The 25,662-nt window shown below is 43.5% G+C and overlaps 1 protein-coding gene across 6 annotated transcripts in view; it reads left to right on the top strand.

Annotated features, from left to right (window-relative positions):
- Positions 1–25,662, top strand: part of TRAF3IP2 (TRAF3 interacting protein 2) — a 40,420-nt gene that overhangs the window by 2,196 nt on the left and 12,562 nt on the right. Inside the window, exons 2-4 of one of the 6 annotated variants that reach the window (XM_014866186.3) lie at positions 9,849–10,697; positions 20,589–20,781; positions 23,949–24,127. In XM_014866186.3, the coding sequence (XP_014721672.1) occupies positions 9,857–10,697; positions 20,589–20,781; positions 23,949–24,127 (1,213 nt within the window). In that variant the 5' untranslated portion in view covers positions 9,849–9,856. Of the gene's footprint in view, positions 1–9,579; positions 10,698–20,588; positions 20,782–23,948; positions 24,128–25,662 lie in introns of all 6 variants that reach the window. The other 5 variants (XM_044757165.2, XM_070496649.1, XM_070496648.1 and 2 more) reach the window with 5 other exon arrangements.

Here is a 25,662-nt window from a genome sequence, read left to right as displayed (position 1 = left end):
CAGGGCTTTCAGTATTGCTAAACCGTTCTGTGGAAGACAGGCCCTGGTGTAGTCTTCATCATGTTTTTAGATGGCTCTCTATCCCGCTGGGATGAGAGGACAAGAATTTCAAGATGTTTCACCTGTGATGAGTTACTGATTTTATTTTCAAATAATGATGCACCATTGTCTGAAATCGGGCTGCCAGCCTAGCTCTGATCAGAAAGGCCACCCACAGTCATTCTTAATCTGGTGTTGCAGTTCCAGCTCATTCCATGATGGAGTGTCATGAGAGAGACAGTGTGGTGTCTGCTGGGCTCACTGGGTGGGGCGGGCAGACTAGGAGTGAAGTCTGGGCCGTGAACCGACATGTTGCAGAGAAGGTCCGTAACTCGGGGATACTGGCTTTGGGAGGGTGCAAATACAGAAAATATTTAAGCCTGCGTCTCTCAGGATTAAGGAGTTAGTGACTTTCAAATGCTCTGAAAATAAGCAAAGGAGAAGGCAGTCCTATTTGCAGATTTCTTTAACAGACACTCAGAAAGATAGATGATGTGGGCAGTTTGTCTAAATTAAATCTATGTTTTACACATTGCAGAATCGAAATCTCAGAACTATCCTGAATTCAAATCATTTTTCTGCTGCAGGCAATTTTAGATTAGCCTTTAAAAACATATATGAATTGCAGGCAACTGCTGCAGGAAAAAAAAAAAAGAGCTCAGATGAGGCACATTAAACTTTAAATTCCTTTCAGATCCAATGAAATGACCCCTAATGTTTGATCATATTTCCTTATCAAAACAATCCTGCAGTCGTTCCGTGAGAAAGCATCTGAGGGTTGGAATTGACATGCTCTCCCCCTGGGCCTCTCCTGTTTCTTCCCCGTGCGTTGTCACCAGGATATTTTTAGTTCCTGAAACCCAGGCTGTCCTTTCTCCCTCTGACATTATTTGGGTCTCGTGCCCAGCAGGCCTCTGACTAGGCCACGTGTGCTTCGATACCTGACAGCTCAGCTCGCTCGGTGCCTGTGTGTGTGTCTGTGTGTGTAGACAGATCTGTACACAGACCTTCCTGAAGACTGGAAGTTGTGAACTAGCTGAGCGAGGAGAGTGGGCTTTCTCCCACCTCGTGACCCGGAGAGCTGTGCCAGTTTGGCTTAGTTCCCTGAAAAGGCAGCTGAAATCAAGCTCTTTGGGAGTGATGAGACTGACTGGAGCCCCAGCCCACGTGTCCCCCTTCCTTCCACCCCTTAGACCTGGGCTGGCCGGGGTCTTGGCAGCTCCCTCAGTGATGAGGGAAACTTGGCTCTTCTCTGCCTCATTGTTTTCCTGTGCTCAGGGTTCCAGTGTTTTTCCTTCTTCTCCTCCCAAGGTCACCGGGTCGCCTCCATCTCTGATCTCTCTTCCTCCTCTGTGCTGTCTGCCCAGACTCTTCCTGGCTTACCAGCTCACCTACCACACTGTATTTGTTATGCCCCTTTCCTTCCAGCTGCCCCTTCCCATACCCACTAACACATGAAAATCACAATTTAAATAAGTCTCTCTCCTACACCAATAAAGGGCAAATTTGAAACAATTTCCTTCAAGGTTTCCCCGCTTTCCATGCTCTCTCCTCTTCCATTCTCCTTTCTTCCTTCCTATCCCTTCTTCCTCTCCTGATTTTTCCTTTCTGCCTCTTCCTCCCTTTCACTCTGGGAGCTGGACTGAATTAAGAATCACAAATGTGTGCTTGGAGAAACCTTATCTGAAACAAACCAACAAAAAAACCCATGGGCTGGTTCGAGGTCGTTCTCTGTTTATGACCAACTTCCAACGTGGCAATCAGTCCGTTCTGTTAGTCCATTCATTGCCTCCTTGTTCATCGGCTCAGAAGAGTTCCAGATCCGACTTCTTCAAATCAGGTCAGGTCATGCTGTGCTGCCTCCAGCCTGATGTGACGTGTACTGTGCAGGGAATGAACAAGGCTAGTAAATGTTTCCTGTCTCCAGAGCTCGACGCTGCTTCCAATCTTCTGGCAAACCAAATGGAAGAACTTCTCTGTCTGGGAAATTCTGCAAGTAAACTTGGACGTATTTATTCATTGGAATTTCAACCTGAGCCAAACAGGTCACTCAAAACCAGTTTCCACTCAGCAAACCCGTGTTGTGAAAGTTTGCATGCGTTTGGGCAGGAAACAGAACATTAAGGAGTTTACAGATCTTTAAAAATCCATGACTTTTAGACATTCAGAAAAAAAATTACTCCCTGGGGAATGAAGTAAGACCTTGAGAATCTGTAATTGAAAGTATCTGATCCAAATTGGATCTGAGGATCCTCCTACCTGTGAATTTATATATTTATTTATTATGTCCACCTGAAATATTCATGCTGTGTATCTCTAGGACTCTTCAACCCTATCGTTGACCCAAATAATGCTTAAAAAAATATCCAAGCACTCGGGGAGCAGCCAGCCCTGATTATTTAGGAACTGGTAATGTGGTTTATTAATTACTCAGGCTGCTCACTCCTGCCTGTCCTCTGTCTTTTGCTATGCTATTTGTCTCCTTCCAGGGACATCACACCTTCACTGAATCCCATCCGTCCTTGCCTCAGAGGCGTCCCCTGGAAGATCCCCCTGCCAATGCATCACCATTTATCATCTCCCTTTGTTTGTGCTCTGTCAACCAGTTTTCAATTTATTTTGAATTCAGTTTATGATTAAAGTTTAATGAGATCCAATCAAGTGCTTTTCTCAAATCAAGATGCTGCTGCAGTCTCATCCACATCCTCTGCTGTAACGGCACGAAGGAGAGCGGCCACAGGCTCCCAGCCTGGGGGTTCATTAGAAGACACAGGTGGCCTGTATCCATGCCTCCTGAGTTTCAAGGTGAATGGTTCTCAGACATATTTATTCCAGACGCTTCAAGGGGTTTCTCAGCTCCCTCCATCCCTTTCTCCCCCCCCCAACCCCGCAAATAGCTGTACAACTCAATGCTCCCAACTGAGATACAAATGGCCACTTGCACTGGCTCTGGTGCTGACTTGCTTGGATTTGAATCCCAGCTATGCTACCTACTGGCCATGCGATCTTGGGAAAGTTACTTAACCTCCCCGTGCCTCAGTTTCCCCATCTGTAAAATGGGACTGACAGTCATACCTATCAAATAGGGCAGCTGTGAGGATGAAATAAGCTAATACATGTAAAACACTTGGAATAATAGTTGACACATAATAACATTTAATAAATGTTAACAATTGTTACTAACAAAGGGTGAGGTTTCTTAAGGATATCCATTTCATTAGGTTTATATTTTGATGCATCAGCATAATCTATATCAGAGCTTGGTAAACTATAACCCTCAGGCCAAAGGTGGCCCATGGTCTGTTTTTGTACCAGCCTATCACTAAGAATGGTTTTATATAAATATATATTTTTTATTGAGATATCTCTGCTTTCTTTTCTTTTCTTTTTTTTTTAAACTTTTTCTTAACATTATGATAGTTTACAACCTTGTGACATTTCAGTTGTACATTATTGTTAGTCATGTTGTAGGTACACCCCTTCACCCTTTGTGCCCTCCCCCCAACCCCCCTTTCCCCTGGTAACCACCAATCAGTTCTCTTTGTCTATATGTTTAACTTCCACCTATGAGTGGAGTCGTGCAGAGTTTGTCTTTGTCTGTCTGGCTTATTTCACTTAACATAATACCCTCAAGGTCCCTCCATGTTGTTGTGATGGTTTTATATTTTTAATGGGTTACTTAAAAACAAATAAATAAGAAAGCAGAGTATGAAACAGAGATGGTATGTGGTCCACAAAGCACGAGCTATTTACTATCTGGTTCTTTACAGGAAACGTTTGCCAACCCCCTGATCCATGTGGTTTGATGGAATGAGTTAGGAAGTCTGTAGGCTAGGTTTGGCTGTGACTTTGGAAAAACTACTTAATGTGGCTAGCCTCCATACAACAGGGATAGTAAAGAGAGACCACATACCCCACCTGTGGCCTGGCTTGTTTTAAGGACCAAATGAGATGATGTGTATCGAATGTGCTGGAAATCTACATGTTGGTTGGATGTGATCTCTATACATTAGGTTCATATAATAGTGTTAGCATCCAGGTATAAAACCAGTGAACATAGTCTAGAAAAAGAGTTCCAAAGCCAATTCACTCATTGTTACAAAAATAATAACAAAATAGCCTTTGTTTTTTGAGAGCTTGATATGGGCAGGCCCTATGGTGAGCACTTCTATCCTCATAATACCCCAATGGGGCAAGTTTTGTTATTTTCCCCATTTTACAGATGAGAAAAATGAGGCCTAGAGAAGTTAAGTAATTTTTTCAGGGTCACACATCTAATCATGCAGCTGGCAGGGAAAGAATTTAAACCTAGAGAATCTGAATCTAGAGCCTGTGCATTTCAGTACTGCCTATTTTCCCACTTCCCAGAAGCATGTGTTGATTCTGGTGAGCCGAGCTGGAAGGTAGAAGCCGCAGTTAACTGTGAATGTGGACGTCAGATCTGTGCACGTGCCCTGAGAAGGACTTGTTTCCCACATCAGCCAGGGTGGGGTCTAATGGACATGCAGAAGGGGAGGCAGGAATAACGGGAGAAAAAGAAGCTTTGGATGAACGGTGAGATCAGAAAGGCAGTGTTGTGAAGACTACCAGGCTCTGTCTCAGGAAACTAATAATTTAATGCGGGATGTGCTGGGGGAGAAAAGGTTGCCAGGAACAGACATGAGCACAGAGTTGGAGGCGCTCGGGGGGTTGACTGAGAGCTGTGTGCAGAGAGAGAGAAAAGGAGAGAGGGAGAGAGGAGGGGGAATTCTGTGAATGAGACACCAGGGAGCATGGTCTCATGGGATTTCAAAACTGCTGACGTCTAGATAAGATCTGTCTGCAAAACTGGGCTATTTCGGGTAGAGTGAGAGAAAGGTCTCAGGCCTGAGGAGGCAGAAAGGAAGCCAAAGAGAGAGACTTGGACAGAGAAAAACTGACAGAGAGAAAGGTGCGGTCAGAATCCAAGAGCTAACGGTTGCGTGCAGTCCAAAGGCCGATGCGATTCCAGAGAAGGAAAACCACCGCCTCTTGGGTCAGCTCAGAGGGAGTAAGACCTAGACTCACGTGCACGGCTGGTGCAGCCTCGCTCTGAGTACCTGGGGCCAGCGCCCCGTTCCTAGCTTGTGCCTACCCTGTGCCCAGCCGGGCAAACACTCTCACCCTCTGCTCAACGGTCTTCGCATTTGAAGGGAGCGTTCACTGTCCTCTGGGTGGTCTCAGGATTGCCTCCCTTGCATCGGTCCTTAAGCTTTGAGAACATCAGAATTACTAGTGGAGCTTTGCCTGTTCTTTTCTTTCCTTTTATCTTTTAGGTAGATATATGGGCAGTTGGTACAAAATTTAAAAGGTATAAAATGCTCCCTCCTGCCCCCGTTCCAGTCACCCAGTTCCCTTCCCAGAGGCAACCGCTGTTCTGAATTTCTGACGAGATGGCATGTGCATAGACGACCTTAGATCGTCCAAAGGGCAGCAGACGCCACACACTGTTCTGCTCTCTACTTTTTTTTAACTTAACCACAAGTCTTGGAGATAGTTCCACATCAGTTCACACGGCACTTCCTCAGTCTTTTTTTAAAAGATGCAGAGTCCTCGTTGCACAGCTGGACCACAGTTTTAAAAATCAGAATTTTTTTGCACAAGCGGGTTGCTTCTAGTCTTTGCTGTTATAACATGGCTGCATGGCCTATCTTTATAGCCTCTTCATTTCATGCAAGACGCATGCATCTCTGTAGAGGAAATTCTTAGAAGCGAAATTACTAGTCAAAGTAATTGCAAAGGGCATACGCTTTTTAAATTCTGGCAGTTATTGCCCAATTGTACAGGTTACACTGCCCTTGGCAAAGGATGAGAGAACCCAGTCACCTATGGGACTGAAACCAAAATATACAGGAGCCCTGGCCCCATCTCAGAACTCTAGGTGTGGGGCCTGGGCTCCTGAAGTGTGAGCCTCAGAAAGGGGCTCTGAACTCCTTTGGGTTCCCCCAGGGATTTTCCGGGGTGAGGTGGACATGGCTCTTGTGCTCCTGGCCTAAGAGGCCTCAGCTGCTCCCAGCCTTTCTGAGCTCAGCCTCGGTGCTGATGCGCCCAAGACTGTCCAGGGCACTGCCAGCACTTGGGCTCGTGGGGTCCTGGCTGTCAGGTCATCTGTCCCCCTCGGGGGTCAGAGACTTCTCCTCTAGGTCATGGCTAGAAAACAGGGCTTTTCTACTTCGATCCAAGTGCCTCCCTTGTCAGGGGTTGGGGCACAGGCCGTGCCACGGTTACAGCTGCATGGACATCATATGGAAAAGCCCTGGAATAAAACAGGGAAAAATGGAAATAATTAGGAGTGGTGAGATACTGATTGATTTTTTTTTTAAATGTGTGGTATTTTACAAAACTGACATCAAAGACCAAAAAATACAACTGCCATTTCCGACACAACCCACTAATCTGCCTGTGGCCCTCTGATGTGGCATTTGTGTGTACTTATTCTCTTACCCTCACCCTCAGAAGGGTGGCAGGGTTTGTTCTGCCAGTTCTGGTGGGGTCGAGGGCTGGGAGGGGCCCACATGGCAGCTACAGGCGTGCCCCACCCTCCGCTGCTCTGTGCGAGGCTCTGAGGATGCGCGAACAGACCAGCTGCCTCCCCGTCTGGAGCAGAACAGCAGGTGTTCCCATCCCGCGAGGTGGTGAAATCACCTTTATTCTGCAAGTGAGGGTCAAGTCAACCCTGCCCATGGGTGGGACCTCTTTAGGCATGGCCCAGGCCACCTTAGGGCCTGACACTTAAAGGAAGAAAGAAAGGAAGAAGGAAGGGTTGCCATGTGGTATAATTTTAAGAACTCTGAGGACTTGGCCCATCACATCCTCCCTGCTACCCCAATGGAGCCTGACATTCTCACTGTCAGTGGCCCTTCCAGCTACGCAGATCTGTTCCCTCTCTGAATCAGGCATCAATCGATTATTCATTCAACAAATATTTATTGAGCCCCTACTATGGTGCTGAGAATATAGCTGTGAACAGAATAGGCAAAAACATGCCCTCATGATGTTTACATTCTGGGAGGAGGGAGGAGACAATAAACAAACAAGGAATATTTAGGTATTTGTATTTATAACATACGTTTTGTAGTATGTATGATGGTGATAACTGCTAGAGAGGATGGTAAGCAGGGATGAGAGACAAGGGAACAAGAGGGGCATGTATGAATTGTAGAGAAAGTGACCAGGGAGCCCTCACTGAGAAAGTGACAGTTGAATAAAGACCTGAAGGAGAAAGGAAGCAAGCCATGCAGATATGCAGAGGAAGAGTGTTCCAAGGAGAAGAAAGAGCAAGTGCAAAGGCCCTGGGGTAGGGCCTTTGATTTCCCGTATTAGTTTTCTCTCTTGAGCTGGATCACAAGCAACTTGAAGGTAGAAATGATTTTGATTACCTTTCACTGTATACTCTCTTGTACCTCTTAAATTTTGTTTCACTTGTAGGTATTACCTATTATAAAACATTTTTTAATTGAGCTTATGGCTCAGAAGGGGGATACACAGCATAGAGCTGGACACACAGTAGGGCTCAGTAATAATTTGCTGTTTGAATATTTGATAGTGACACATTGAAAACATCAGGGTCCACTTTGTCTTTTAAAGATTACCCATCCTGTAGCTTTCCTGAGAGGCTGTTTAGTGACAGGCCAGGTTTATTTACTACCATCCAAGGGGCCATTTGGTCCTTTTCCAACCAGTTTTAACTGTGGAATTTCCACCATGGGATGGCCCTCAGATTTCCGGTTACATGAGAGGACTATACTTGTCACCTTTTTTATTAGCTTCCTCCGAGCCCCTGAAAGCTCCTCAGCCAAAAGAGTAGAATTTGCAATTTTTTTTTTTTTTTAAGGGAAGCGTGTCTAAGGCATTCACAGTTGAAAACCCAGGGAGAATGTAAAGAGTCAGCGGTACCTGGAGTGCAGGCAGTGGAAGCGAACTGCATAGCAGGAGAAAGGGGACAGAATTTGGTACTCTTGCTAGGTGGCTCACTCGCCTGTCTCTTTGCCCTCCCGTCAGCCGTGGGCCCACAGACGCTGGCAGGAGCTTACACAACACTCGAGCCAGTGCTTCAGAAAACACTTTTGTTTCCGGACCCGCTGAAGAGCATGTCGTATGGCACGTCCACTTCATAGCTGTAGAAAAACTGTGAGAAAGAAAGGAAAACAATGACAATCATTTAAAAATAATGGTGGAAATATTTGTGTTTCGGGTAGGTTCCTGTTCATTTTTACGGTTTATCAATTTTATCTATTTAGGTGATGAGGTCTCTTTTCTGCAGAGCCAAGGGACAAGAGGCACACCCAGCCTGGACAGCAGCCTAGAAAGGAGACATCCAGGAGAAGGGGAAGAATGAGGCGCGGAGGGAGGGCCAGCCAAGAGTTAGAAGCTGAAGGAGTTTTCTGTTGTCCCAGAGAACAGTACAAAGGTTGTCCGCAGCAGATTTCTAAGTTTGATACCAAGCGAGGGTGCGAGAGATGTTAAATAGTATTCATTTGGCAGGGAACGGAGAGGCAAGCTGAGGTGTCTTCCTATAGGCAGTAAAGATAAATTTGGTAGGAAACTGCCAGCGCCACCTCTGCTCCGAGGTCCAGCACTTTAAAATGCATGCTGTCATGTTGCCATTGGGCTGGGTACAGGGCTCAAGAGAAAGTGAATTCATATTTTTTCAAAACTTGTCTTAGAACAATAATTGATGTACATCATGATTTCAGATACAGTAAGTCCTCAGTAAATGTCTGAAATTCTCCATGGATCTAAAATAGAAATTTAAAAATTCACCACCACCGGCACCACTGCTTTTCTTTGTAGGGAATTTGAAGGATGCTATGTACAGGGCTTGCATAGAACGAACCTCAGGGACTTTTTTCCCCCACTCCTGCCCTCCCACTCCACCTGCTCGGGAGCCTTCTGCAGGCCTCCAGTCACTCCTGTGCTGTCTTGTCCCTGGCCTGCCTCCTTCCTTCCCCTGGAGCCTTGGCGTCCTGGGGCATCATCTCTACCCATCTAATGATAAGAGGAGGCTAATTTTCTTTCTCATTTTGTTATGTTGATTAAGAGTTCTATTTTTATATTCCTAGACAGTCCAATATTACCTGGACTGTGGGCTGAATGCTCAGTGGGCTAAAGGCTCGTTTAGCAAGCCCTGCAAGTTCAGCTACCACATCACAAACCAGATGGGCATGGCTACCTTAATTGCAGGAAAATGCCGGAGGGAATTAAGTCCTCCAAACAACCTATAGTTGTTAGGTGGAAAATGTCACTTTGACCTTTTTTTCAGTGCTTTTTAACTCAGGCTTTCTTTTTCGTTTTAAAAAAAATTTTGATGAGGCAATAGTCACACGAAGCAAAATTTTAAAAGTGCAAAAGGGGAAAATTCCCCCTCTCCCTACCCCCCCCCCCCAGCTTATTTCCATGCTCAGAGGAAACCAGTGTACACATGTCTTGTGTATGCTCCACACATGTCTTATACATCTACAAGCACACACAAAGCAGCCCACATTATGATAATTTCTCTTTCCTCTGGCCCTTGATTTTCAGCTGTGTCTTCCCCTTGTGCTGTCTACCACACGATGGTCCAGCCATATTCTTTGAATCGCCTTCCAGATAAAAATATCTTAATAAGCATCAGTGCCTTTGCCTGGAGGATAAGGGAACAGCTTTATGTGATTGGGGCTCTGCAAGCACGTTGGTGTCACACGACTGTTAATTTAAACCACATCTTGAACGAGGTCTCTTAAGGTCATAAAGTGAGGACTCCATGAAAAGATCTGTCTTCTAAGGCTGTGGCGTGTTTTCTCTTGTTCCAGAAACTAGAATGCGCCGAAGCATTCCCGTGGAGGTTGATGAATCAGAACCATACCCAAGTCAGTTACTGAAATCAATCCCACAATATTCCCCGGAAGAGGAATCAGAACCACCTGCTCCGAACATAAGGAACATGGCGCCCAACAGCCCGTCTGTGCCCCAAACCCCTCACTATTCCTCGGGAGACTTTTCCCAGGCTTACCCACCCCTGAAACTTGCAAATCACCGGCGCCCTGTGTCCCAGGAGGTCACCTGCCTGCGCACTAAAGTTCTGGAGGAGAGCGAAGACAGCTTCTGGAGGAGACACCCAGACCCGGGCAAAGATCTTCCCTCGGGCTCTTCTGCAGCCAGCGAGTCTGAGTCTGAGTCTGAGTCTTTGGTTGGAGCCTTCCTGCCGGAGCATCAGTTTTTATTTATGGAAAAACGTAATCAATGGCTGGGATCTCAGCTTTCAGCAGCTTCTCCTGACACTGGCCATGACTCAGACAAATCAGACCAAAGTTTGCCTAATGCCTCAGTAGACTCCTCGGGCAGGAGCCAAGAGACGGCCCCACAGCCCCAGCTTCAGCCCCACAGGAACCGAGCAGCCCCGGATCTGCCTACAATAGACACGGGGTATGATTCCCAGCCCCAGGATGTCCTGGGCATCAGGCAGCTGGAAAGGCCCCTGCCCCTCACCTCCGTGTGTTACCCCCAAGACCTTCCCAGACCTCTCAGGTCCAGAGAGTTCCATCAGTTTGAACTTCAGAGGTATCCAGCATGTGCACAGATGCTGCCTCCCAACCTCTCCCCACAGGCTCAGTGGAACTATCATTACCATTGTCCCGGAGGTCCCGATCACCAGGCGCCATGTAAGTGAGTTTTACGTTGCGTCGCATCACTAGACAGAATGCAGGGAGGGCCTTCTTCTTCCCATAGTGGCTTTCCATGTGTGGTTCCATTTGCAAGGGGCTTTAGAAGAATGCTTTATCTTAGCCCAAAGCTGTCCCACTTGGGACCCGCTTCTCCAGGAACCTTTAAGGAAAAAACAAATTCCTCTGCTAGGTTCGTTCACCTGCCTAGAGGTAGGAAGATGAGCCAAATGATTTTAAGAAAGCTTGTTTGTTGTCTGAATTCTTGAGCATCTGGGTTCTTCCCCATCTGCATGCTTCTTTCCCATCTTAGATTTGGCAGAGAAAGGGGCCTTCTGTCAAAAAAATCAGAAGGTGCCCAGAATGTCACTGAGACTCTGGATTCATGCCATTATTGAAGATCAGGGTGCTCCCGATTCTCTTGCTTGAACCCCTTTGGCGACTTGAGCCATCGGCCTCTATCTTCTGTTCTAGCCACGCCCACGGACTGGTGTCCCCTCAGCTTGTCCAGCTGATTCACATGTCCAAGCATTTGCCCATGTTCTTCTCTCCGTCCAGGATGTTCTCCTTCTTGTGCGTTTGACCCAGTTTTATACCTCTTTTATTTTTTTTACAGCTTTATTGAGATTTAATCTCAACATCCTGTAAGGTTGCACATACTATAAGGTTCACCCTTTGCTCATTTTAAGTGTACAAGTCAATGAATTGTAGTATATTTACAGAGTTATACAACCATCACCATATGTCCTTTTGTTTGTTTGCTTGTGAGGAAGATTTGCCCTGAGCTAACATCCATTGCCAATCTTCCTCTTTTTTTTTTTTTGGCTTGAGGAAGATTAGCCCTGAGCTAACATTGTGCCAATCTTCCTCTACTTTGTATGTGAGATGTCGCCCCAGCATGGCTGATGAGTGGAGCAGGTCCACACCTGGGATCCAAACCTGCAAACCCAGGCCACTGAAGCAGACAGTGTGGAACTTTAACCACTCGGCCATGGGGCTGGCCCCCGATATATGTCTGTTAAGACTCAGCTCAAGTGTCCCTCTGGAAACCTCCCCAGATCAGTCCCTCCTTCCGGTTCTCTCTTTCCTTGTGCTCTGCCTGTTGAGGCTCCTACTACCAGTATGGCACCTACTTAGGGACTTTTCTACCTCTCCTGCCAGACTGCAAACTTTTGCACATCAGCAAAGGTATATTTTCAATCCATAATTCCCCAGCATTTAGCACAGTGATTAGCACACGCTAGACTCTCAATAAATTATTTCTGAACGAGTGAATGAATGAATAATATGTATCAGCGCATTAAGCATCTCTGAAAGTGATAAAGTCTTAGATTGAGATAAAAAGCCCATCACAGTTCTGGATATTAAATCTCTACTGAGGCCACTGGAAAATAATGATAGGGCTTTACAGATTACATACAGGCCTGTGAGATGTGACATTTTTCTTAGAAAATAAATGCTGTACAAAGGGCAGTTCAAATGGTATAAGAGTCTGACCACGGGCCTGATGCCCAGCTTTAAAATAAATTATAGAAATAATTACAAATGCTGTAATCAACCACGATTTATGTATTTGCACATGTACACTTAGTATAAAGCTTCCAAAAGTGAATGGAGCAGTATAGTAATTCATAATTTAAAAAAAAAAGAAGAAGAAGAAGGAAGGAAGTTGAATTAACTTAGAAGAAATAGATAAGAACAAACATAAGGTTGGAGTGAGGCCAGGAGCTGGGGAAGCAGCAGGATTTGGAGAGAAAGAGCCCCTGAGGACGAAAACTGGGCCCAAGGTGTTGGACTTGGGGAAGTCAACTGACTGGGGCTGGTGGACACCACTGCCTGTTCCGAGTGCCCAGGAGTGGGAGGGTGGGTGTGGTGACAGAGTTCCTTCAGCATGAATCACTGAGAACTGAACCGTGGCAGGGTCTGGGTTGTGTTTATTTCTCAATGATTTCCAGGTTAAAAGGGATTAATTTTGTGAGAAGAATACCACAGACTACTTTTTTTTTAAGCATTCTACCTGCATTTAACTTTTCTGATAACAGTAATATTTGTTCACTCTCAAAATTGAAATATGCCCAAAAGTCCCGTTCATATTTCTGTTACCCAAATGTAATTCCTTATTGGGGTTTTGACATATTTATTTCTGGTTTTTTTCTTTGAATATATATTTACTGTAAAGTTAAAATAATCTCCAGTGACATTCAGTGTACTTCTTCCAGCATCATTTAAAAACGCTGCATATGGGGCTGGCCCCGTGGCTGAGTGGTTAAGTTCTTGTGTTCTGCTTTGGCAGCCCAGGGTTTTGCTGGTTCGGATCCTGGGCACGGACATGGCACCACTCATCAGGCCATACTGAGGTGGCATCCCACATACCACAACTAGAAGGACCCACAACTAAAATGTACAACTATGTACTGGGGGGATTTGGGGAGATAAAGCAATTAAAAGAAAAAAAGAGGATTGGCGACAGTTGTTAGCTCAGGTGCCAATCTTTTTTTTTTAAAAAAAAATGCTGCATAGCATTTCAGCAGATGGATCTACCAAGTTGTTTTTAACCTATTCTCTATTATTGGACATTTTGAAGAGTTTCCAGTTTCTGATCTGATAAGCGATGATATGACAGACATTATGGACATAAGTTTTTATCTGCATTTCTGGTTAATTCCTTAGATTAATGTGTAGAGTATGAAGACTTAGTCAAGGGCTTTGTGTTCCTAAGTCCCAAGCAGTTGCCTTTATCCACTCACAGGAGAAAGCCTCATCGTGATAGACAAAGAAAGCATTGTCTCATTATAATTTGAGGGTCCCAGGAAGATCTTCCCACTTGAAAGTATTTTTCCCGTGGAAGCCTGAAATGGCACCATTAGCAATCCGGTCTTCGGAGGTAAGCATTGTCCCCTCCGGGCAGGCTCTTCAACAATGCAAACACTCCGCTGGGAACACTTTGAGTCTCTAATACCTCAGGACCTGCTCTCTTTCATCAGATCCCTGTCCCTGGATCTCTATATTATTTCCTTCTATTGAAGGCGGGAGGAGACTGCTGCCTAGGATCCTGGGAGTGAAGAGAGGTGATGAAAGGCAGAGAGAAGTTAGACGGGAGAGGGGAGCAATTCACAGAAGAGAATATAAACAGCCAATAAGCATATGAAACCAAGCTGAGCATTACTGAATTTAAGAAAAATGTATATATGCAACATTTTTAAAGATACCTTTTTCCTAATTAGGTGTGCAAAGATAAGAAGCCTCAGACCACCAGTGTTAGTGGGGTTATGGGGAAATGAACACTCCCATAGACTCTTGGTAGGAGTGTAAATTGGTACAATCTTCCAGAGGCAATCTCACTATTGACCAAAGTTTTAAATGTGCTTCCTCTTTGGCTCAGCAGTCTCACTTGTAGCAATCTATCCTGTAGAAACATTAAATGAGCATATAAAAATATACAAACAAGGATGCTTACTAAAACATTGTTGTATTAGAGTAAAAATGAAAACACCTAAAATGCCTGTCAATAAGAGGACAGATAAGTAATTTGTGATTTATTTATACAATGGACTACTAGGCCTCTGTTACATAGAATAAGATACACATTCTGACATAAAAAAGATTAAGTGGAGAGGCTGGGCCCATGGCCCAGTGGTTGGGTTTGTGTGCTCTGTTTCAGCAGCCCAGGGTTTCGCCAGTTTGGATTCTGGGCGCAGACCTAGCCCCGCTCATCAGGTCATGCTGAGGCAGCATCCCACATAGCACAACCAGAAGGACCTACAACTAGAATATACAACTATGTACTGGAGGGCTTTGGGGGTAAGAGGGGAAAAAAAAGGAGAAGATTGGCAAGAGATGTTAGCTCAGATGCCAATCTTTAGGAAAAACAAAAGATTAAGTGGAAAAGCAAGATGCAGTGTTGATCCCATATGTGATATTTTAAAAAAATATATGTGTTTAAAAAACATACATTAAAAAGTCTGGAAGAATTGCCCCAACTGTTAACAGTGATCATGGAGGGTGGGGGTCAGGGAATTAAGAGGCAGGGAGAGTATCCTTCTAACTTTATATACTTTCGTTAAATTTGTTATAGCAAACAAGTATTACTTTTATAATTAAAAAATAAGTAAAAATTAAAAAGAAGGAAGAAAGGTGAGGGGAAATGAGAGTGTACAGGTGGGCTTGTCGTAATTCACTCTGCATGAGCCTTGGCCCTGGCTCCCCAGGGCATCCAATCACAGAAGGAGGGTCAGTTGGGCCCATTTGGTCAGGAAAGACCAGGGCTTATGGTTTTTCTTCTAGGCTTCACAAGCCCAGAACATCTGCAAAGCCTCCAACAGCAATGGTTCCCATGAAGGTTGCTGCGAGGATTCAGGGGGATAATGTGTTAAAGGCACTAGGAAAGTGGCTGGCTTGTACTAAGCCCTCAATAATGAGCAGCTCTTAGTTATTATTATTATTATTTAAGTGGATCCTGCAGCCCAGCTCTGTCGAGTGCCCCGCTCCTTCCAGATCCCTCTTGCTGGCACAGATTTTAGCATTCAAAGCAGGTGTACAAATGCTTAGTTTCATGTCAGGGCTATAACTGCACTTAATTGCCAACAAAACCACTTCAAAAGAGCTGTTCACCTAAGGGATGTTCATGCAGATGGAAACCATGGCTACGTGGTTCTCCTCAGCGTTAGAAGAGCGTTACTTCCTTATCCATTAATGAAAATATAAATAAATAATGATCACCATGCAAATGGCACACCTTAGCCTTTGCAAGTTAAAGCAAAAATGGTTACTGGTCCCCCCTTTCATGTAAAAAAAGAAAAAGTTTTCAAAGCAGGTGAAAACAAGAAGTGGAATAAGACTATGTTTCTTCCTCACCCAACCCCCTGGAGAAGTTGGCCTCATACGGCCTCAGAATCCTTCCACTGAAGGTTACCAGAATAGAGATCATGGCTGCACAACCAAATAAAACCCATGATGCAAATAAATTGGAAAAAAATGAATATAATAAATCGACTGAGCCCTTATTTTACTGTAAAATTCTTGCTTTCTCTACCAGGGAGATTGAATAAAGTAAAACTGTGGGCACATGCCTACTATTGCTCCTATGGAGCCAAAAAGTGCTTATTTGTCTGCTAGCATGCATGCACAATTAAAAGTATGGAAAAAATTAAACCAGATGGAAGACATGATCAAGAAGGGAGTTGCCTTTCAGGACCCACAGCTGCTTACAGCTGTGGGAGTTCCTGTGACAGTTTACGTTGGTCATTTTGTTTCCTGCTAAACTGACTGCATTATATCATGATTTTTTTGACAACTTAAAAATCAGATTTTATTTTCTCACTCATAAACTCTTTTAATACCATTCTTAATAAGGAAGAAAAATGTTGAATGTTTTGACCAATAAGTGGAAAACCTCGTTTAGGATTTGGTTTACAAATTCCAAGTGGTAAAAGCCTAGTAACATGAAGACCGTGTGTAACCAGGCCAAGAGGATCATAAGATTGACAAATAACATACAGTTCTGGGCACCCATTTATGATTGTGCAAGATCTGTATTTTTGTTTTGTGGTTAACACTGCCTCAGAATTGAGGAGTTACCACGCTAACAAATCATTTGTCTATCATATCACCCACCGCCTTCTATTCTCCATTTCCTCCAGAATAAACTCTCTTGATGGAATTTTAGGCACCCAGGACAAGTCAGTGGGGGAGATATTTTTGGGCAGTCATTCTTAAGTCTACCATGTAGGTGGCTGCCCACTTGCATGCCTGTCCTTCTCACACACTAACGAGTGTAGGTTTGTGTTTCAAAACAGACACCCACAGACACGCAGATTTTCTTTCCTTCTCTCTCCATTTATTTTGAGCTACTCAAGGGAACTGTATCCTATTTATCTCTGTTTACCCAGTGCCTAGCCATAGAGGTTCAATAAATATTTTTTGAATGAATAAAAAGAAATCTGTTCCCTACTTCCTGGGGAAAGGAGTGGTCCCTAATCATGAGTAGAGCCTTTGTGATATCAAACCTTGGAAAAGCCATCTTTAATTGTCTTATGGGAGAGGGGAGGAAGGGAGGGAGGTCAATGAGATTTGGAAACAGAACTTGACCATTCATTCATTTATCATTTATCACAAATATTTATCCAGTCCTGTGCTAGGCACTGAGCGTACAGTGGTGAATATGACACATGGCCCAGTTTTCATGGAGTTCAGAGTCTACTGGAGAGACAGATAAGTAGAAATCAGCAAATAAAAGCACAGAGTATAAATGCTTTGAAGGAAATAACTAGGTGTTAGAACAACATTAATAGATAGCATGGCTGGAGGAAGACACATTTGAGCTGAAATCTACAGGATGAGAAGGTTGAGGAAGCAAAGAGCTTGGTGTAGCTAAGGTACCAAAAGCAAGCCGGTGGGGCTGGAACAAGGTGAGCAGGGCGAGAATGATATGCCAGCAGATGAAGGATGCAAGGACCGTGGTAGCGAATTGGATTTTATTCTAAGTTAAACTTCTTCTTTAGGAAAACAGAAAACTGAACTCCATAATCCTGAATAAAGAGCTCAGAACAGTACCTGACACATGGCAAGTCCTCAATAAATGCTCGCCATTATTATAGATACAGTACCCAACGAAACTAGCAAGCCTTGGTCAAAAGAGTAGAATGGGATGATTAAACTTGAACAATGAAAAGGTACTCATTTACCTGATAAGCATAGTTTTCATTTAACAACTTTTCCACACAACCAGCCAAATTCCAGACAAAAGCAGTCAAATTCCATTTACAAAAGGGAAAGCTTATTTTTGATTGATCCTCTGATATCCAATATTTCTTTGTTTTAAACAATCAAAGGACGGCATAGAGGACTCTACTGTCAGTACCTAATTTTAAAAATAGATGAGGTGGATCATTTTCATCTGCTCACGTAAACCAGTATAAGTTTTTACCACAGGTGGCCATTTCAGAAATGAAAGTTCCAGCTAATCAAACACTTAGCTCACAAGCCTTAGTGATTTTAATGATATGATTTGTTGCTATGAGACAAAAACATGTTGTGCGGGAAATAATCTGTTAGAAATCATATGACCTTGATTCAAAGGCTTTGATTAACAGCACTAACATCCGCTCTCTGGAAAAAAAATAAACCCTATGATTAGAGCTTAGTAGTCCTTTTAAAGCAAATAAAACATTATTAGCCACTTATTAATGGATGTGGGAAGCAAAAATGGCTCCAAACATTAAAAACTCTCAAGGCCACTGGCAAAGTTTCTCCTCTTTTACCTTTTCTTTTCCTTCCTAATCCCAGAAAGAGATACTGAAAAAAATAACCCAAATGGACAGCAGATGAGAAGTAGCCAGTCTAGAAGACCCAAGACCTAGCAAGCAGATGGCTTCTCTTTTCTGTGTGTGTGAAGTTGGCTTTGTGACCATTCAGTCTTCATACATTTATTTTTTGAGCATCCTTTGTGTGCCAGCAGTGTGCTTGGAGACATGGTGGCCAACAGACACGGTCCATGCCTTCACAGAGCTTGGATGCCAGTAGGGAAGGCAGACAAGCTGACAAGTAAGCGTCATGCTTACTTACACAGAAACGTGATGAGCACCATGAAGAAAATAAAATAGAGGGGATGGGATGAGGCAACTGGGTGAAGGGTTGCGCCTCTTTGAACAGGTGATAGCTGAGCTGAGCCCCGAATGACAAGCAGTTGTTCCATAAAGGTATAGGGCAAAACCATTCTGGGCAGAGAGGGCAAACTCGCTCCCAGAGCTGGAGACAAGCTTGAGGTGTTCGAGCTTGTGAAGAAAGACGACCAGGTAGCTGGGCTTGGTGAGCTTGTGAGAGCGTAGTAGGAGATGAGGTGAAGAAGGGCAGAGACTGGATCACGCGGGGTGGATTTTAAGTGCGGTGGGAGATCTCTGGAGGGGTGGAGCTACAGCTGGTTTTGTAAATGGTCCACTCACGTGAGTCTCATCTAAAGCAGGGCTGGCCCCTGCCTGGAGACCTGATGGCACTGGCACTTTTTGCCCCTTTTTAGTTGGGGAAAAGGAGCAGCAGGGGAAAAAGAACAACCTGCCCTGTTGCCTTGAAATTCCAACTGGTGATCGGGATCGCTTGGAATATATCTGACCTGCCCCAGGAAGGCTGTAAAAGCAAAACCTCTGTGGTGTATCTTGTCCCAGACCATAGGGGTCTCTGTGGTCCTGTCTCCCCCTTCTTAGAGATGCCCTCCAAGTCCTGGTCTCCTTTATCAGCCAGGGGCTGGGAAAGGCTCAGGCAGATCCTTTTATCCTCCTCGCCTTCCTCAAGCCCCTAATACCATGACTCAGCCTAAGCAACAGCAGGGCAAGGGTCACGGTCAGGGCCAGGAGACCATCTGGGTTGGAGGGGTGTGGTCACTTTTGCCAGAGGAAGCATGACAGGAAAGATCTGGCTGGTGTCATGGATCAAAGCAAATAATAGATTGAATCCAGAGGATCTGACTGTGCTTGAGAGACTGGCTAGAGCGCATTCCCAGGGTCACTCAGCCAAGTTTCCTTAGTCCAGACAGTGGCGACCTGAAGCCAGCCACACTAGTGAACACGCACATTACTTGTTTTCTGTCCTGTCCTCGAGGCCATCACTCCCCTGCATGTTCCTCTAAAAACTTCAATGGCTCCAGACTACTACCAGACTAAGAGTAAAATTCTTAAGCCACATTCTCACCCCCCACATTCTGGCTCCAACCTACCTTATCTGTTACTTTCTTGCTTACTTGCTAGTTTTATTTCACTTTACATCCTTGCTTGTATCCTACTTACACAGCAGCCAAACTTGAGTATGACTTTTATAATCAGAAAAAGAAAAAGACCAAAAAATACATTGTTTTGAAAAACAAGGTTCCTTCTTGCCCTAACTAGCTGTGCCTCCTGGATCATCCAACTTCTTACCTGGGCAGAGGTGGCAATGCTTGGATCACCAGGAGGTGCTCGTGATTTATTTTGTAGGGTTACCCACTTGGCTCTCTCCAGTCCCCTTGTAGGCTGGACCCACCCCTAAGGCGCATGCCCACCGTTTCCTCTCAGATTTCCCACACTGAGCCCCTTCGTGCCTGGACAGGTCCCTCAGAGGCTTCCTCTCTCACCCTTCCTGGGTGCCCTGCATCCCTCCTCTGGCTTTCAGTTGTCTTCTCTCACCTAGTGAGGTAGGCTGCCCTTCTTCCCTTCAGACTGCTGCTTCTGGGCCTGGCTGGGACCATCTTTCTTCTAGATTACACGTTCATATAAGTCACCGCCAGCCCTGGCTGTGCTCCAAGGCCTGCCCTCTCCTGACTGCCCTGGCCCCAAGTGCACGTAGGTTTTAGCAAGAGAAGACCAAGAAAGTTAGGAAGTGTTGCCAACTGGTTGGCTACTTCCCAGAGGTATGAGCCAAGTTTTCATTCATTTACTTCTAAGAGGGAATGGTGAATGCGTGCGTGTGTGTGTGTGTGTGTGTGTGTGTGTGTGTGTGTGTTGTGTCCACTTGGGGGAAGGAAAGGACAGAGTAGTGATTCTGTATCTATCATGAGAAAAATTTCTCCTAGCCTTGTTCTAGAAACTTGGGGAATTACGGTAGGAATGATGGTGTGAGAGAGGTTCTTCATGGTTGGATTATCCTAAGTATCTTATTAAAATAGGGGCCTCTGTGGAGCTTTGTGCTTTCCAATTAGAACACCAAACTCAGGAACTCACAGATGTTTATATTTAGGAGGAAAAGAAAAACAATGACTCAGTTAAATAAAAACCTCTCAAGTAAATAACAGTACAGAAATATGGCAGATATCACGGAGGTGTATCTGGAATCCTCAGTTAGTATCAAGACAAAAATCTGCACTGAGCTTACTCTCCTTTCTCAGGAAGGAGCTAGAATCAATCTGCCCTGTTCTCTTTGCTACAGATGGCCACGACTACCCTCGAGCAGCCTACCAGCAAGCCATCCAGCCGGCTCTGCCTGGGCAGCCCCTACCTAGAGCCAGTGTGAGAGGCGTGCACCCTGTGCAGAGGGTCGTCCTGAATTATCCTAGCCCCTGGGACCAAGAAGAGAGGCCCGCACAAAGAGACAACACCTCCCCAGGACTCCCGAGGTATCAGTAAGTATGACAGGGCCAACTTTCAGATATTTTTAACATGAAAAAGCATGATGCCAGTGCAATCAAGATGTATCAAAACTCTGTGGCTTTGCTACCCATGTCAGTGACCAAGTCACACAGGGGAATGCCCCACAGAGACTTTTTAGGTCAGGAGGAAATGGAAGCTGGTTGACAAGAATGTCTTTACCAGACATATAAAGCCACTGGTGACTAGTCAAAATTCTCTTGAAGGAAAGGCTCTTAAGATGCTAAGTCACTCCCCACTTCTTTTACTTTCAGGTCACCTGGCCTTTTAGTCCATGAGAGAGATCTTTATTTTTATGATGACTGACTTCCGCTGTTAGGAAGGTCCTTTTTAGACCCTTAGTTTCTATACCTGTTTAAGCACATTTCTTACTTTGAAATTTTAAATTTAATTAGTTCTCAATAGAAATTTAAAATAAGCTATTTTCTTTTGTAATAAAAGCACTCACTCACGCTGAACATGATTATTAGGTCTTTCCTATACTTATTCCAGGAAAACAATTCTGGTTTCTCTTGACTTCAGTTGTCTAATGCTTTATAGTCATGCACCGCATAATGACATTTCAGTCAATGACAGACCACATGTACAATGGTGGTCCCATAAGATCAGGAGCATAGCCTAGGTGTGTAGCAGGCTATACCATCTAGGTTTGTGTAAGTATATTCTATGATGTTCGCACAACGATGAAATCACCTAATGACATATTTCTCAGAACATATCCCCGTCGTTAAGTGACACATGACTGTAATCATTTTTCTCCTCATTGTTCTCTTTTGACTCTTCAAGTTTTCCTTTTCTCTGAATTTATGGATCTAAAATATATATGAAAAACTCATGTAAATAGAGCTTCCTAATTTATGACAAAATTAGAAAGAGCGTAGATGAAATGTTTGCTCTTGTTCAAGCATAACCTTTATATACCACTCAAAATAAAACTATATTCTGTTTTGAGAATCAGTATGAAGGTCCTATTAAAGCAGATTCTCAGAAATATAGAAATTGATAATTAGCTCAAAACGTTTATTGAAAGAAAAAAGCCCACTCTATTTACAATAGCAGATCTCTGTTTCCTCTTTATTCAAAAGCTCACAAGTCCTCAGATTTTCTTTCCAGACAGGTCCCTTATTTTTTTAAAACAAAATTACATGGAGTTTAAATAATGGAATTAAGTAAAATATGATTTTACAGACAGATAAGCACTCTTGCAGAAGAAATATCTAAAATTCCAAGAAAACAAACAAAACTTAAGCATCTTTATGAAACACGTTTGGTGTTGAATAGGGGAGGCCATAGTAATTTTTAAAATAAACATTTATTTTGAAATAATTCTAGATTTACAGAAGAATTGCAAATATAGTACAGAATAATTGCTTTTGTAACATCAATTCAAGCCTGCTCTGGTCTCCTTGGATTTATTATTTTAGGATAATGAAAAATAAGTTTAGGCAATGAAGCTAATTCTCCTGATACTGAAAATCTGAAAGAGCACCTTAATTCAGAAAGTTTACTCAGTCATTAATCTTCATGATATTGTTTTTATATGGAAGTTTTTGAATATTATCAAGACCTTAACATTTCTTTATCAAATGAGCAATTGTCTTCTATAACAACTAAGCAACTTTGGGTATAAAGAGATTTAATGCAAAAAGGATATGGAACTGGATCACCATTAAATGAAGGCATATTTTATAGGAATTTTTTCCATATAGTAATAAAAATATAAAATAAAAATAACTTCCTCAAACATTCATATTTTAGAAATATAGTATATTTGAGATTCTGTGTAACTTTATTTTATAATCTGTTACATAAGACTTTCAGAATTTTTGATTACTCTTTTGGGTAAAAATATGAAAACATAAGCAACAATTTATAAAAACTGGCATATACAGATAGATTTTGTAATCAAAACATTTTTAAATTTATAATATAAACAATCTCAAACACACAACAAATAACAAACATCCATGTTTCCACTACCTACATTTTTAAAATGTTAACATACTGCTGCATTTGCTTCAGAGTTTTTTAAGGAAATAAAACACTACGGTTGTAGACCCCCTGTCAGTAAGGATTCACTTACAGAAAACAGAAACAACTCAAGCTATTTTAAGCAGAAGAGAGTTAATACAGGGAATCAGGTGCTTACAAAATTGTTGGAGGTTGCAGCAGCGAGCTTTAGGCTGGGCTTCTAGGAATGATCCCAGAGCAACACCACAGAACAGGACACCCAAGAAGCTTCTTCCTCTGTCATGGTCAGAGAGGCAGAGGATCAGAAAGCCCCATGGAACTCTCCATTCTAGGCCATGCTGCCATAGTACCATGCAGAATCAGGAAGCTGCCACCGCTGCAGCTGTTGGGTCCATTCTGTGCCTAGTAGATCTGTACTGGCCAAAAATGGATGCCCATGCCCTGACCTTGACACTGCGAAGCTGATAAAAGGACACTGGGATGCTTCCTGAGGAACTCAGCACCTCGTGACAGCACTTTCCAACAGAAACCACAGAAGTGGCACAAGGGTGGTGTCCACTTCCTGCTACTTTCCAAATCACACATGAGTGCGTCTGATTGTTCTCAGCAGAATGTTCATCGGAATACTGGCAACCAAAAAAATAATGAAGGTGCCCTATGACAATGTGGTAGAAACTTCTTTAAAGGAGTGAGCTTCAAAATCAGACTTTCATCCATATATTAACAACATAAATACCTTTAAACCTACAAAGCCTTTTCTACCTTTTGGTACATAATGAACTGTTATCTATCTAGAAATCCTGTCTTATTATCTGAATGCCTGTAACACCAACCTTGTATGTCACCCATTCTACTAGTTTGTTTTATTGGTGACTTAGTCTGCCTTGTCCGTGAGACTGATCTTCCCAATTAGACAGTCCTTGAATGGAGAAATCAAGTCCAGCTTCCCTCTTTCAACCCCTAGCACGGGCCTGTACTTATGGCAGCCGGCCAAACTGCTTATTGACTGAAACCCATGGAGCACCCCTCGTTCCTCTGGCTCAGAAAAGAAATGGAAGCAGAGGAGAGAGAGAACTCATTGGTATCTTCCCAAAGTTCTTACAGGCTTTCTGTCCCTCTAGGTTTGCCTTTGTGAAAAAGGAAAATTTCATGTAAACGTCTTCCTTTCCAGGGACCAGCTCTATAACCAGCCACCTAACAGAGCTGGAGCTCCTGAGGAGTCCTTGGAGTGTCCTGCAGAGTTGAGACCACAGGGTCCCCAGGCTCCATCCCCAGCGGCTGTGCCTAGACCCCCTAGTAACCCTCCCGCCAGAGGAACTCTGAAAACAAGCAATTTGCCAGAAGAATTGCGTAAGTTCTTTGCAATCTTGTTTTTTCATTCTTGTCAGGTTTTCTACTTTGAGAGTATTTGATGACTATTCATCCACAATCTTGGATATTTCTCACAGACACAGTGAAATAAAATTTACTTTTTTGTTTTTTGCTTAAAAAGTAACCAGCATTTTGTATGAGTGCTTTTAGTGATTCTGACACTACCAGCAATGCTACTCACAAAGTGCTTACTATTAGGTTTTCTGAAACATATACTCCAATAACAAATAACCCCAACACTTTTCCCTCTTCTAAATGATGCTCTTGACTGGACTTGTCCCTGAGGAAATTGATTGGATGTCCATGTGGTATTGGCCAGGGACCTAGCGTCTCACCATAAATTAGCAACAGCCATCAAGAACGAGGTCATTTCCTGTAGGAATGAGCAATCTTGTTTGGAAAAAGCAGCTCACATTCTCCATACTGTTTTACAACCCAATGCAAACTAAGGCTTTTATTTAAAGAAACATTCGACTAAGTGTCAGGTGATGATTCTTTTTCCACATTTTGCAGCCAGAACCAGAAATATTGAAATCTCACCAAACTGTTCTCATATTAAGGTCAGTCAGGACAGTAAGTTCCAGAAATCTTAAGAAAACAGTCACTGCTTGTGAAATTGTGATATTCTGTTGTGCTTGCTAGAGAAGCTCAGGTAATTCTAGTAAGTGCTTTCCAAATCTGGGCGCCTCTTTGAACCAAACTTAAAAATTAAGCCCTTTGCATTTGTTAATTCCTCTTGAAGGATGTGTGCTCTTTAGTCATTTAGGACTCTGAAAATTTTCTATGACAATGATCCATTGTTATTTTTCATTCAAAAGAGTTCTTTAATCTTCTTCAAATCTTATACAATTTAATTTTGAGCATTTCTGGAGAATAGGTGCTGCCCTGTGTAGGATATAGCCCTGATATCAGTCTCTGGATCATATTTATCTTACCATAATCTGTAAAGGAAGTCCTAAAATTCTTACGTAGGAATTGGCTGAATATTAAGTGTTGAGAAGAAAATAAATGGAATGCCATCAATTTGCCAAGCTCCGTAAGTGAGTCAATATGACCACCATACACAGTTCCACTTAAGAGGTATGTTTCAAAAAAAAGAGCCTAAGCATAGATGAATACATATTGACTCAAATTTTCGCTCCAACCCCCCTTTCTTCTCTACCTTCTGCCCTGGGGGCTTCCTGGGATTTTAGCCAATCCATTCGAGACTAAAAACTAACACAGAGATTATTCGTCTATCACGTTAACATGCTAGCCAGGTAATTTCCCCAAGACTTTAGCCTGAGAAAACACTGGTTTTCATCCTGCCTGGGTTAAGCTTGTGCGTGTGCTACCATCTGTTACTCCAGCTGACCTAGGGAGGAGCGAGGGAGTCAGTGACCCTGGACCCCCCAGAGGTGGTGTCTCTCCTTCAAGCTGCTGAAGTTCTCACTAACATTTCTGAGCTGCACTTTAATCTGCTCCAACTTCCTGGCCTTTCCCTCGCCTGTAAGTGGATGGGGGGATGGAGGGGA

This window comes from Equus asinus, chromosome 24 (genome assembly GCF_041296235.1).
Source record: "Equus asinus isolate D_3611 breed Donkey chromosome 24, EquAss-T2T_v2, whole genome shotgun sequence".
Classification (NCBI taxonomy): Eukaryota; Metazoa; Chordata; class Mammalia; order Perissodactyla; family Equidae; genus Equus; species Equus asinus.
Note: the sequence above shows the minus strand (reverse complement) of the source record. Positions and strands in the feature narration are given on the sequence as shown.